The sequence below is a fragment of the Euprymna scolopes genome, chromosome 35, assembly GCF_053919585.1.
Source record: "Euprymna scolopes isolate OS-2025 chromosome 35, ASM5391958v1, whole genome shotgun sequence".
Taxonomy (NCBI): Eukaryota; Metazoa; Mollusca; class Cephalopoda; order Sepiida; family Sepiolidae; genus Euprymna; species Euprymna scolopes.
In genome coordinates this window covers 76,457,613-76,471,845 of record NC_136516.1, presented here as the reverse complement: position 1 = coordinate 76,471,845, position 14,233 = coordinate 76,457,613, and the positions used below count along the sequence as shown (strand labels likewise).

The following is a 14,233-nucleotide window of genomic DNA, read 5'->3' as shown; positions in this document are numbered from 1 at the left end:
GCGAAAAACGTTCTTTTTTGAATTAGTTTAAATAGAAAAAAAAAGACACCGCTACTTTGCTGACGCGATCGTAGAGCAGTGGTTATAGTGACAACGTTGTTATTTTAAAGTAGCATGTTTGCGCCAAAATATCGGGCATTTGTTTTTGGAATTTTTAAAGTTTTCATATTAAAACAGTGTTATTCATGCCATTTTTTTCCGTTCGTTTATTCTTTATTTTTCTTTTTTTATTTTTCCATTACGTTCGTTGTTTTTATTTATTTTTTTTCCCCCGATTTTTTAAAGAAGTTTTAACATTTAAACAAGGTTATTTCGTTCGCTTATTCTTTATTTTCCATCTTGATCCCCCGATATAGTGGAGAGGGCCCTATGTTTTCTGTGGCATCCGTACGTCTGTGCGTTCGTTAGTCCAGACGATTGCCAGATAACCGTCCACTAGTTTTTCTTGAAATTTTGCCACAAATTGTATTTCATTAAATAGATGCACAGAGCAAATGCTGCACTGATTCATTTTTTTTTTTTATGCCTCCTTCAATGTGCACTCACGGGGGACCATGCATGCTTCACTTGTTATTATTGTTTTGATTTACCCCCCCCCCTCACACCTCACCACACCCGGGCAACGCCGGGTACTCCCACTAGTTTCTCATAAGTAATGAAAAACTTTTCAATTGGCTGAAGGAATATCTGACCAGCACCTATTCAAATTCACCTTGAACTGTTGCATTGTGGATAGATTCATTACCTCACTTGGAAGTCTATTCCAAGGTCCAGGGATTCTAATTGAGAAAATAGCCCTCCTCTGGTTCAATCAAAATCGGCAGGTGAATTGCTTCATGTAGTATCCGCATAGATCTCTATCTGGTGTAGGCATGAATGAAATGTGCTGCGGTATATCATAATACTCATTGATGATATTGTAAACCAAAATGAGATCACCGCTTTATCGTCAGCGCTCAAGAAAAAAAGGTTAAGCTTTTTGAGTTGGCTTTCATCTGTCGATTTAGGGGTCATAATATCGGTCCAATTTCCCATGTAATATTCAAATATTTCAGATTTGTATTGAATTTAATCCATAGTCATTAGACAAACTAGGCAAGATTCTATGACTTTCGATTTCTTTAAGATCTGTTTAGCTTATGTCTTACATTTGAGACATTTTCTGGAATCAAAATCATTTAATTGATTTTTATCAATATTTAAATAAGGATTCTAGACATACGGTTTAGTATCATTATATTTTGATTTATAATAGGCCATAAAAGTGGTGCAAAATTGTTCTGTTCTGGAAATTACTTTTACTCGTCCTGTGATGCCTTTTCTGCTGGTATATTATATTTTCTAATTTCTCTTTCTGCTTGAATTTTATCCATCAACCTGAAACATTTTGTTTTTTGTGAAACAACTATAAAGATGAGGATAACAGTCCACAAAAGAAACGAATGCACAAATTATAAAGCTTCATCTCAGAGGATTAAAAATAAAATAAATATAATTAATACGATTCCGTACGGACCCGACAATGGAAAACCAAATAAGAACACAAAATTTGATTTATAAGACCATAAAATCCAACCTTGATCACTCTTCGGGGCCCATTGCGGAGTGGATAAAGATGTTGAGTCTCTGCAGTTACAGATGAGCATTGTCTGAAGATAGTGGTTGAAATCCTACCCAAAGCAAGCCAGAGGAATAGTTGGCCAAACCGTGATGAGACAACAACTATGGAAGGCAGTAGTTACTTGGGATAAATTACAAGACTCAGCATTCCAATCCCATCGCGTTTAATCACCTGAAGAAGGCCAGAGGATGAGTTGGTCGAGACATGGTGAAGCAACAACTATGATGATGAGGATCACAACAGTTCGCAAAAAGAATAAATACACAAACACCTTTCTGTTTTTCTTCACTTACAAAAGCCCAACGACCATAATTTTAAAGTATGGAAGCCTTAAAAAACAAAATCGTTTACACCTTTTCTCCTTTTCAAAACGATGTTGACATACTTATGACCTGAGGAAGGGGGGGTATTCATTTCTAATTGATAGAAAAGAAGTAAACACCAACCACACAAGCAATACAAATGATATCTGGAATGAAAAGAAATCCATTTGAAGGCCGGAGTGATGAACTACAAAAATTCGTAACAAATCAATCCCCCCCTACCTATATAGGAGTCAAATACGTCTTAACATCAAATATTGCTGACACGTCTGAGGATGTGCCGTTCATAGTTTAACAACATGAGCCGGCCATTACGACATTATCTCAGAGTGAATGTAGAAATAAAATGATTCATTAATCATATTTTTTAACAACATTAAAATTTATCTCTCTTGCTGAAGTTTAGTCACAAGTCCAGGTATCATTTTCAAAATTAAGCGCACAAAGATTAGCTTGATCCAACCCACAACAAAGGCCTGAGCAGCCCGTGCATATTCCCTGCTAGTTGTGTATCAGCTTGCTAGTAATATCTAACCCTTCTTAAAATCAAGGTTGTTCCTGAGAGAGTGGACGTCTTCAGACTTAGCAGCAAGTACTATACACTATACCTCAACCTGACCAAAATAATGCCACTTTCGGATTGGTTATCAAAGACATACACTCGACTGGTATGAACTCCTACTGCTTAGTTGCTTATAAACAGATAAATCTGTATATTTATAAAAGTGAGGATGTGTGTGTTTGTGTGTGTGAAACCACTTCTCAACCTATATACCCAACGAATTTTTTATCTACAGACTTGACATTTGATATATAGGGTATTCAAATATGTGGAAAACATTTCTTTTAATCTGTTTTGATCCGGAAAAAAAAAGTGTTGCTAAGGGATCAAAATTGAAAACCTGGTACTTGGGGGGGGGGGGCATCAGATTTTTATCTGTTTGTCAATCGTTTCACAACTGCACATGCGCGAATCGTTCACATAACACATTCCTTATATTAAGAATAAGTAAGTTTGAAAACACTTTTTAAAGATCGTTGCAAGCGGACCTAATGGTTATCGTACTTGACTCACTGTCTTTAGGTTTTTGATTTCGATCTCAGCTCGAGTATTTTTTTTTTTTTTACTCACAAGAAGTAAACTGTTAAGAAAAAAAAACTCGCATGTCTCAGTTTCTTTCTGTTTTTGTTTATTTCATTTTTTTTTTTTTTAAGGAATTCAACGTTACGTTTAATACTGGGCAATGCTGGGTACATCTGCTAGTTACGCTGTAAATAAAATAATCAAACACTGATTAAGATGTTCCCTTTTGGAGGGATAATTGATATCATGTTTATGTTATTTAATAATAATATAACGATACCGACTTAAGAATTTCTCTATCATTATTTAACGAAATTTGATCTTCTGATTGGTAGTTCTATCTAGTAGCCATGTTTCAAATTTCAATAAAGAATTAACTGAAATATGAAAATTCTTGTCATTGATGATAAGAAAATTATTTTCTGAAGTTTAAAAACTACCATAGACATTAAAAACACACACACACACACACATCCAGAATGTATACAGAATTTTATGTGCGAAAAACCAGCTTTATTAAAAAAAAATACTAGCTGGTAGATCCGACGTTGCCCGGGATTGAATGATGATCAACGAATGTTTCACACTGCAATATTTTGTCATGGAAATCGATGAAATCCTTCATTTTTCAATCAAAAGTGTCTGCTCTAGTTGGGGACCTAACATGGTGCACCTGGAAGAAGCTTCATATGCCTCCCTGCAGTGACATAATCCACAATACATACACTCTATGCTGTAGAGAACCTACTGTTAATTTTATAAAATTATTTTTTTATATATAATGGCTTGAATTAAAGTTTAAAATGCAAAAGTCAAATATCATGCTTCAATTTTGCTCTAAACAGGAAAAAATCATTTTGAACGCGCCCCTATCATATCAAAGAACCACTGTTGAGTTTATAAAATTATGTTCATATATAGTGGCTTGAATTAAAGTTTAAAATGCAAAAGTCAAGTATCATGTTTCAATTTAAACAGAAAAATGACGGAAAGAAAGCATGCTATCCTTATGGATTAAATAAATAAATCAAATTCAAAATTCTGTGCAGATTCACAAGTTTGACAAGATACAACTGTAGAAAGTCGGGGCTTACATCGGCCGAAACGTTGTTAAAATAGCACTCAAGATGAGAACAGTAGTTCGAATAGTCCAAATAAGACATGTTCATTGCAGTTTCCTTCTTTTTCAGAACAATGTGGGGATTCTTGCTATGCTGGATGAAGAGTGCCTTCGGCCAGGAACTGTAACAGACCTGACATTCCTAGAGAAACTTGATTCAACTTGCTCAGAACATCTACATTACGAAAGCCGTGGATGTAGGAAAACGATGTCAGACAGAAGTCTTCCACATGAGGCCTTCAGATTAAAACACTATGCAGGGGCGGTAAGTAAGCCAGAAATCTAATCAGAATGTTTTTTTCCAAATGTTGTGTTCACATTCCAAATGTTGTGTTCACATTCCAAATGTTGTATTCATATTCCAAATGTTGTGTTCATATTCCAAATGTTGTGTTCATATTCCAAATGTTGTGTTCACATTCCAAATGTTGTGTTCATATTCCAAATGTTGTGTTCATATTCCAAATGTTGTGTTCATATTCCAAATGTTGTGTTCATATTCCAAATGTTGTGTTCACATTCCAAATGTTGTGTTCACATTCCAAATGTTGTGTTCATATTCCAAATGTTGTGTTCATATTCCAAATGTTGTGTTCATATTCCAAATGTTGTGTTCACATTCCAATGTTGTGTTCATATTCCAAATGTTGTGTTCACATTCCAAATGTTGTGTTCACATTCCAAATGTTGTGTTCACATTCCAAATGTTGTGTTCACATTCCAAATGTTGTGTTCATATTCCAAATGTTGTGTTCATATTCCAAATGTTGTGTTCATATTCCAAATGTTGTGTTCACATTCCAAATGTTGTGTTCATATTCCAAATGTTGTGTTCATATTCCAAATGTTGTGTTCATATTCCAGATGTTGTGTTCATATTCCAAATGTTGTGTTCACATTCCAAATGTTGTGTTCACATTCCAAATGTTGTGTTCACATTCCAAATGTTGTGTCCACATTCCAAATGTTGTGTTCACATTCCAAATGTTGTGTTCATATTCCAAATGTTGTGTTCACATTCCAAATGTTGTGTTCACATTCCAAATGTTGTGTTCACATTCCAAATGTTGTGTTCATATTCCAAATGTTGTGTTCATATTCCAAATGTTGTGTTCACATTCCAAATGTTGTGTTCACATTCCAAATGTTGTGTTCACATTCCAAATGTTGTGTTCACATTCCAAATGTTGTGTTCACATTCCAAATGTTGTGTTCATATTCCAAATGTTGTGTTCACATTCCAAATGTTGTGTTCACATTCCAAATGTTGTGTTCATATTCCAAATGTTGTCTTCACATTCCAAATGTTGTGTTCACATTCCAAATGTTGTGTTCATATTCCAAATGTTGTGTTCATATTCCAAATGTTGTGTTCACATTTCAAATGTTGTGTTCACATTTCAAATGTTGTGTTCACATTCCAAATGTTGTGTTCACATTCCAAATGTTGTGTTCACATTCCAAATGTTGTGTTCACATTCCAAATGTTGTGTTCATATTCCAAACGTTGTGTTCGTATTCCAAATGTTGTGCTCGTATTCCATATGTTGTGTTCACATTCCAAATGCTATTGTTTCTAATCCTCTTATGACAGCTATTATCGTTCATCTGAAAATCTTTTTAATACTTATCATCAAATGACTCCCAGGTCTTTATAAGTGATGACTAGGGCTATGACAAGAGAATATTCGGCACTTCTGTACGACAGTGGCATGAGGCGAATGTGTGTATTTTAGTTTAAAGAACGGCCGGTAGAGGTTTCTCATTCAAAGAACAGTGGTCGATAACTCATACTTTTCTAAAATGTTCGTGCAAAAACCTCTATAAATGTTTCATGTTTTAAAATTATATTTTGCTACATTGACAAACTAAAATTTTATTTTGATATATTTTTATACAATCTTATTGTGGGGAAAAAATACAAAAATAAAAAATAATGATATGTTGCTACATTTCATACAATCTCACAGGAAAAAAAAACAAATAATTCTAAAAAACAATCAATAAATGTTTCGCTTTTCCTATATTTTTCTGTTATTTATTTTTGTTATATATTTTTGTGTTTTTGGAGACACTTGTTTATATTCGAGGTTCACAGAACGGCCGGTAAAGGGCGTTTATCATTCAAAGAACAGGGGCCGATAACTCGTTTCAGTTGACTAATGCCACTATCATACAGAAGTGCCGAATATTCTTACAGTTGCCCTTAACTCATCAGAAGAGACATAATAGATTCACTGATTGATATAATAATTAAGTGATTGAGTTTGCGCTACGAAACAGATACTGCCAAGAATTGTAAATGTCAACTGAATTAAGGGAATAAATTATAAGATGGTCAACATCATGAACTTTGGAATATAGTCTTTTGTCATTCATTCACCATATTGCTCTAATTATATTGAGCTTCTTAAATAAGGATTCATATATATTATAAGAAAATATATTTCCACATAAATAGAGAGAGACAGACAGACAGAGAGAAAGTTTATGAAAATATATATGATAATTAAACTACAGTCTTCCGCGTTTCATCCTCTTGGGAGTTGTCAGGATAAAATGCATGACGTTTCGCTAAAGGGGTAAAATGCTAAAAATTCTATGTAGTTTAATTGTCATGTATATTTTCATAACATACTAATCAGCCGTACACAAGTATTGACCTCTGTTGGGGTAAATACTGAAAATCGATACATAAAACATTTTATGTGGATACATGAAATAATATATATATAGAGAGAGAGCCGTTTTTTCCCCCGATTACCATGAGAACACATGCTAAGTGTACAGATATTTACTTAAACGAAAATAATAGACTCGTATGAATCATCTATTGATTTTAGTTCTATTAGTAGTTAAAGACTAATAAATATTTATTATTTTATAACTATTCCGGTAAATGTAGATTTTGCTTTAAACCTATCCAAATAAAAAAGACAAAAGAATCGTTTTGGCATCAGAAAATATGCACAATTTTTTTTTAAATTCCAATGCTACTAAATATTCTGATTTTTTTCGATTCCGATTAATCGTCCCAACACTAATATATATATATATATATATATATATATATATATATATATATATATATATATATATATAAAATGAGAGAAAGAATCTTATAGTGCTAGTATTTTTATTTTACTGTAGCACACAAAGCAGACATGGTTTAGTTATCAGTTATCTTTAAGAGTTCCGCTAAAGGGAGATAATGCTGGAATTTAATGTTTCTTATTTAAGACTATTTTGTTTTTATAACTTTTAATTATACGGATTCAGATGGCAGTCCTTGTCCTAAATAAAAATGAACAGAAAACAGTTTGACTCCCATTTGGTTTTCACTGAACTCTCTTGAATATTGTTCTTTTTTGTTTTGTTCTTAGGTGACGTATAAAGTCGAAGGCTTCTTAGACAAAAATAATGACCTGCTGTTCAGGGATTTGTCTCAGGCAATGTACAAATGCAGGCATCCTTTGCTCAAGGAGTTGTTTCCTGAAGGTAAGAAATTGATTTTTTTTTGTTTTTTTTTACACAGGAATCACCACTTACCAAGGCTCGAAGGCCACTCGAGGATAAGGGTTAATGGGTATACATTAGTCAATGTGATTATAGCGTAGTAAACATAAGTAGTGGAAATTTTGTAAATTGGATTACTTAGGGGGACGGTTCATCAAGAACTTGTTTACATTGAATTTGAAGACAATCAGATTGTAGTCAGCTGGAAAGCAGACAATCGGAAGATAGTTCCACAGGCGTGCAGTCCTAAGAAAGAATCCCTGTTCGTGGAATCTACATCTAGGTCTAGGCACAGATAAAGAGTGTGGGAAATTATTGATAGTGGTTTTGGCTAGACGAGTGCTTTTCCTGAAAATTTGCCATGGATTGAAGCTCAGACGAGCACTTGCCATGAAAATAACGATAAAGCAGAGACAGGCTCGCAATGTCTTTTCTGTGGGAAAGAGGTTGCAGGGAAGAGAAAAGGGCATCCCCCACTAAGCTACTAAGTCTATTTTGAACTCTGTCAAGGCAGGATAAGCTGCTTCTAGCAGCTCCTGCTCAGATGTGGCAACAGTACTCCATCCTTGGCCGTACCTGGCTTGTAGAGAATTGCATCCAGAGTGAGATACCTGCAATAGAAGGATCCTACTATTTTTCCAGCGACCTTGGCAATGGATTTGGTATACGTGTTCCATTTTAGGTTAGGATTTCTTCATTCTTTTATTCAAACAATAAATTAATAATGCGTAATTTAGGAAATTTGTGCTGCATGGACTGTAAGAGTAACTATCAGTTATTTTGCCGGTTTTTAAACCATTATTATTTATTTTATGTGTATTGTTATTGCATAAACATATTACAATAATTAATTTTTTCAGATTATTAAAGCATCATTCATATTTGTCTACAATATTCTCATTTATGTTGATTTGAAAATTACCTTTTTAGTCAACATAAAGGGAGTCATCTTCTATCGCAATAATACTCGTTCTCACACATGTACTACTGACCAAAGATCTCCTAGGGGAATGTTGTTCGGAAATCTTGCCTCATCCTACATATTCTCCTGACCTTGATCCCTTGGATCATCATTTATTTTGAGGATTACAAAACCATTTAGTTAACATCATGAGAGGTCATTAGAAATGAATTAGATTCATATTTCTAGTGCTACAAGATCAGGCTGTCTGACGATATTGGCTTCCATTTATGCTTTTTGTTTTTGTACTTCATTTTGAAAAACTTTGTTCTGCAAAAACAAAAATAACAACCCATCTTTTCCTCCTTTTCCTTCTTCCCATTTCCCCTTTCTCTTTCTATCTCCCCCCAACTTCCTGACTGATTTCCTGACTTAAAATGAACAAAACATTAATACTGTAACCCTTTTCCCTCTTCCATTGCAGAACTCATTCATGTTCTGCAGGATAGGGAACAAAAACGTTAAAATCCACTATAAAACAACCAAACCAAACACTGCAAACTAGCGATTGAAGATACAAAAAGATTGAAGAATAAAAACCTTCTACAAAATAACTGGATGTAATGTGAATACTATTTCCAAAATAATTGGATTTGGCATTAAATAACCCGAAAAGGGTTGATATGCTGTAAAACAATATAGCAATTGAAGATACAAAAAGATTGAAGAATAAAAACCTTCTACAAAATAACTGGATGCCACATATATATTATTTTCAAAATAACTGAATTAAATAACCCGAAAAGGATTGATATGCCGTAAAACAAAACAACCAAACCAATAAATTCATATTTTTCTTCAAAATCTAAAGAATTTTACAAGAAATGCATTTATAAGCTCATTGACAGATGGAATCAAATTATAGGGGGCAAAGGTTATTGTTATAAAATAAAGATTTTAAAAAATACAGATTTTTATTTTCAAGATGAAATTTTAAAACGGCAAAAACCTTTTAGCACTAACCTGATACCATATTTATAATAAAAGTGTCGTCAAATAAAAAGAAAACATCGCTCGTCTATAAACAACAATATATGTTAAGAGATTAAAATAGTTTACTTGAAGCATTGTTTGCCATTTATAAAGGATAATATAATGCAGAGGTGTAATGGAAAAACTGAAGTAAATTAAGACATATATAGGTGGAATGAGCTCTGCAGATTTACATTTTTATTAATACAATATATGTGTATGGTGTAAGATATTTTATATAACCATTTATTTTTTTTGCTCCTTGAATAATGGAAAAACCGAGACAATTAACAACAAAGGCCTACCTTTAAAATTCAATACAAGTTTAATTGATCCTTTGTTGCAAAAAAGGAACGCCCACTTTTTGCCTTTGAAAAGAGCTGGTATCAACCTCGTAAGACGTTAGTTTTTTTTATTTCTTCAACAGGAACTGGATGCAGGTTCTTCTGTCTTCGAAGATAGGTGTTCACAGCCGTAGAAGGGATCGACAAGGTGCCTTTATGATGTAAAGGATCCAATATTCGCACTGTCAGCATAGTGCACAAGTCCATGATCAATGTTCATGTTAATTCGGACTCTTAGTAATGAGACAAATTATTTAGGCATAAGATAAACTGTCTCAAACCGATGAAAGTTAGAGGTTCCATGCCTTCTGCAGGGATTGAGTTTCAGCGTCTTTCTTCTTGAGTTCAGCTGGTGGTGGTGACTGGAACGGAATCCCTGCGTCTGTTAGGGTTAAAAGCTGAAACTGAAAAGCAAATACACAAAATACAAAAAGCCCGAGAAAGTGCAGAAAATAAAATCAGCCAGTTTGATTGGCCCAAAAACAATACAATGGGAGGCTTGATGTAATTGTCAAATTTTTTACAATGTATATGCTTTTTATATTCTTATAATATTTTTACTTGCGTCAGTGATGGAAGTTCCGTATGATATGATATTTCGGGTATATTTTCCTTCATCATATGTGTGTTTGACTTTAATTCCAACGTGCATATATGATAATGTATCTGCATAGTTTATTTGCCAACATGTCTTAATTTCCTTTAATTTATATCTATCCGTTACACATTTGCATTGTATTGTTGAATAGCGGGGTGTGTATATCTCGGGGGACATACAGATAACGGAAACACTGAACGGAGATGGATAATGACATTTATAATAGATGTACTTACAATTCATATTTATGATAAGAGCTTGATATAAAGAGAGGTGTAGACAGTTCTTTTAACACGGGGGGGGGAGATTCGTTATTTATGGAGTATACTGTTAACATTACTGAGTAGGGGGACTCAGTTACACCTTGGAAGGGTGTTTCATATAAAGGTCATACTTTTCAGGTTGAAAGATGACAACGAAGACTTACAATTACATGATGATATTTATTCTTTCAATTAGATGAGATAATGATCAGGAATTAAATTGCCTTTCAGAGTTACATTTTCATGTTTCTCTTTCTGGTCGCTTCCAAAAGGGTTTCAGCTAGCTCAACTCTCCTCTCTCCCAAGTTTCCTAGCTGTGAATCGTAGCTGTGTCTCTCAACTCTCTGACTGACTCTGATTCTCTGAATATATTGTAAATTATCTTTCTTTGTGACGTCAAAATGTGCTTCAGTCACGTTAATGTTTCTCACATGGATTCTATATATTACATATGTTTCCAACACGCCTTTTTGGCAACACAAAGAAAATTCATAAATTTAATTCCATTGTTCTAACTCTGACCTACTAGTTGTATCATTATTTAGTTATTTCTAAACACAATGGTCAATTCACTAAATTCATGAGATTGTAATATGTATTCACTTTTAACTTTTGATTACTGGGTTCAATTCCAACCTTTTCCTTTTAATAAATATTATTTTCAAAGTTATTTACGTCATTCCTCTAATTACTGTCCCCGTCCCTGTATTGCCTTTTATAAGTTATCCTTATTATAATAATAATAATAATAAATTATCCTTATAATAATATATGTATTTAAGTACTCTACTTTGTTGAGTGTAGGTTACCGAAATTTAAACAGTAAAGAAAAGAATAGTAGAGTAACAGTTGGTTGGCTGGCGAAAGTTTTCTTGAAGCAATCCATCTTCAAATATAGGTAGTTTTGCTCGGCATATAGATGACGGAGGCAGGAGAGCGCATCGTCATAGCTGATGGCACAAGAACATGCTGCCCCCATGGATTAAATAAATAGTTCCATCGAAATTCTGTGCAGATTCCAGAGTTCGACAGAAAGATTCTCGAGTTTGACAAGATATACCTGATGATCGGAGGTTACAACGGGCAAGAATAACACTAAAGATGATAATAGGAGTTTGAATAATCCGAATAATACAGATCATAATATTATAATGAAAGTAAATGGTAATTATGATATAACAAATTAATAATTGTATTCAAATTAGTTTAACATCCCTAAAATGTAAAGTTAAATAGAAATAATGAAAAAATAAAAACAAATGAAAACTTAATACATTTTGCAATATTTACTTTACTATGTGGACTACTACTCTACTCTTTGGCCGATCAGAGAACTACCTCATACCCAGTGAATCCTCGCAAGTTTGTTTGCGCCCTCAGTTCATATGAGTCATGAGTAAATAGTGTCTGCAAGAAAATCTGTGTTCTTGACAGACATAAACAGCAAAGACATTTTACTTGATTTTAGAAATACTCAAAGCCTCAAACGACATATTTCCACTTTTATTCTCGTCTTTAAATGTTTATTTTAAATTGTGTACACAAAGGTCGTCATTCATTTTCCGGTCAGGCTAAAGAGAGAGAAGTGGGGATCAACTAGCGCATTGTAGTTGCTGTTAAGAGCATTTTTTTTCTTGTCTTGTTTGAAGTTATGGTGAAATTCTCCATAAAATGGAATCGATTTTTATTTTATTTGTTTTATTTATTTTTGTTTTATTTAATTATTTATTTTATTTTTTTAAATTTTTTTCAGGAAATCCTGCCCGCCCATCGTTAAAACGTCCAGCTACTGCCGGCTCACAGTTTAAAGTGAGTAGATATTAGATTTGACAAGAATAAATATTATGGCATTACCACTCTCTCTCTCTCTCTCTCTCTCTCATATATATATATATATATATATATATATATATATATATATAATCTTCGTCGTTGGAAGAACTCGGATGCGAATAATTTTGCTCATTGACACTTTCTACGATGCAGACCAAGTCTTATTTGTGCATGGGGGAGCCACAGCCACCACAGGGGATAGTAAGAGGGTTCACAGGTTTTCTTTTTCTTTTTGTCTTCTGTTAGTTTCGAAGATTTCGGTGTTTTCATATATTTTTCTTCTCCAGCTCTCCCTGTTGGTTATAATGACTGTTCAGTTGTTTGTGTCAATAAAAGAATAGATTTCAGCTGATCTTTAAAGCGGCTTTTTGGTGCACCACAGGGTCTGGTTCCAATGGCATGTACCGAATAAACAACTTGCTTGGGTAGGTAGTTGTCAGGCATTTTTTTTTTTTTTTTTTTTTTTTTACATAGGAGTCACCACAGTTCAAGGTCCGAAGGCCACTCGAGAATAAGGATTAATGGGTGTACATCAGTCAATAGGATTATAGCGTAGCAATCATAAGTAGTTGAATTTGGGCAAGGTCTCTAGCCCAGTATAGTTGGTGTCTTATTATTGTGGCGGCTATGCTTCCATCTCTGAGCAGAGGAGCCTTGGTGTTTGTGATTAAGTTTTGACACTTTATGCATTATATATATATGTATGTATATATATATATATATATATATATATATATATATATATATATATATATATATATATAAAAGTGAACCTGTCTGTGTGTCTGTCTGTGTACATTTCTCTACGCAATAACTCTGTCAATTTTTAGTCTATAGACTCGAAATTTGAAATACCGGGTACTGAGATTTGGGAAAATCGATGTGACGGGTGTCAGCCAGAAATTTGGCTGTTAAGGGGTCAAATTTCAACGATTTGACCTTTAAGAACTCTACCAAACTCCTCCGACAATTTTGGTCTAGACACTTGAAATTTTAGATATAGGTTCCTTGAACATGGATCTAACTTAATAAAGTGATTTGAGCCCGAAACAATAGATTTTAAGGGGTCATAATAGGGGTCAAAGTTTTAAAAAATTAACCATTTTTTTTGTTTTTTTGCACAGCATACACCTCCAAACACCCGAGCAACGCCGGGCACCCCTGCTAGTATATATATATATATATATATATATATATATATATATATATATATATATATATATATATATATATAATTGTGATTACTTCATTTAATCACATAAATTAATATACAAAGATATAATTTTATGCGTAAATTTTCAGTATTTACTTCAACAGTGCCCAATACATAGGTAGAGCTAGGTAGTAAGTTATGAAAATATATATGGCAATTAAGCTACACAGAATGTAGCTTAATTGCCATATATATTTTCATAACTTATTACTATATATATATATATATATATATATATATATATATATATATATATACTAGCATGGGTGCCCGGCGTTGCCCGGGTGTTTGGAGGTGTGTGTTGAGCAAAAAAAAAAAAAAAGTAGTAGTAGGAAGGCAGGCTCGAACCCGTACTGCAAAGGGGAAAAAGAATGGGAAAAAAACG

The 14,233-nt window shown here is 33.5% G+C and overlaps 1 protein-coding gene across 1 annotated transcript in view; it reads left to right on the top strand.

Moving 5' to 3' along the window:
- The window catches only part of LOC145259956 (unconventional myosin-Ia-like), a 1,146,131-nt gene that overhangs the window by 986,465 nt on the left and 145,433 nt on the right, over positions 1-14,233 (top strand). The window contains exons 17-19 of the mRNA XM_080117933.1: positions 4,219-4,413; positions 7,532-7,646; positions 12,556-12,611. Of these exons, the coding sequence (XP_079974059.1) occupies positions 4,219-4,413; positions 7,532-7,646; positions 12,556-12,611 (366 nt within the window). The remainder of the gene's footprint in view (positions 1-4,218; positions 4,414-7,531; positions 7,647-12,555; positions 12,612-14,233) is intronic.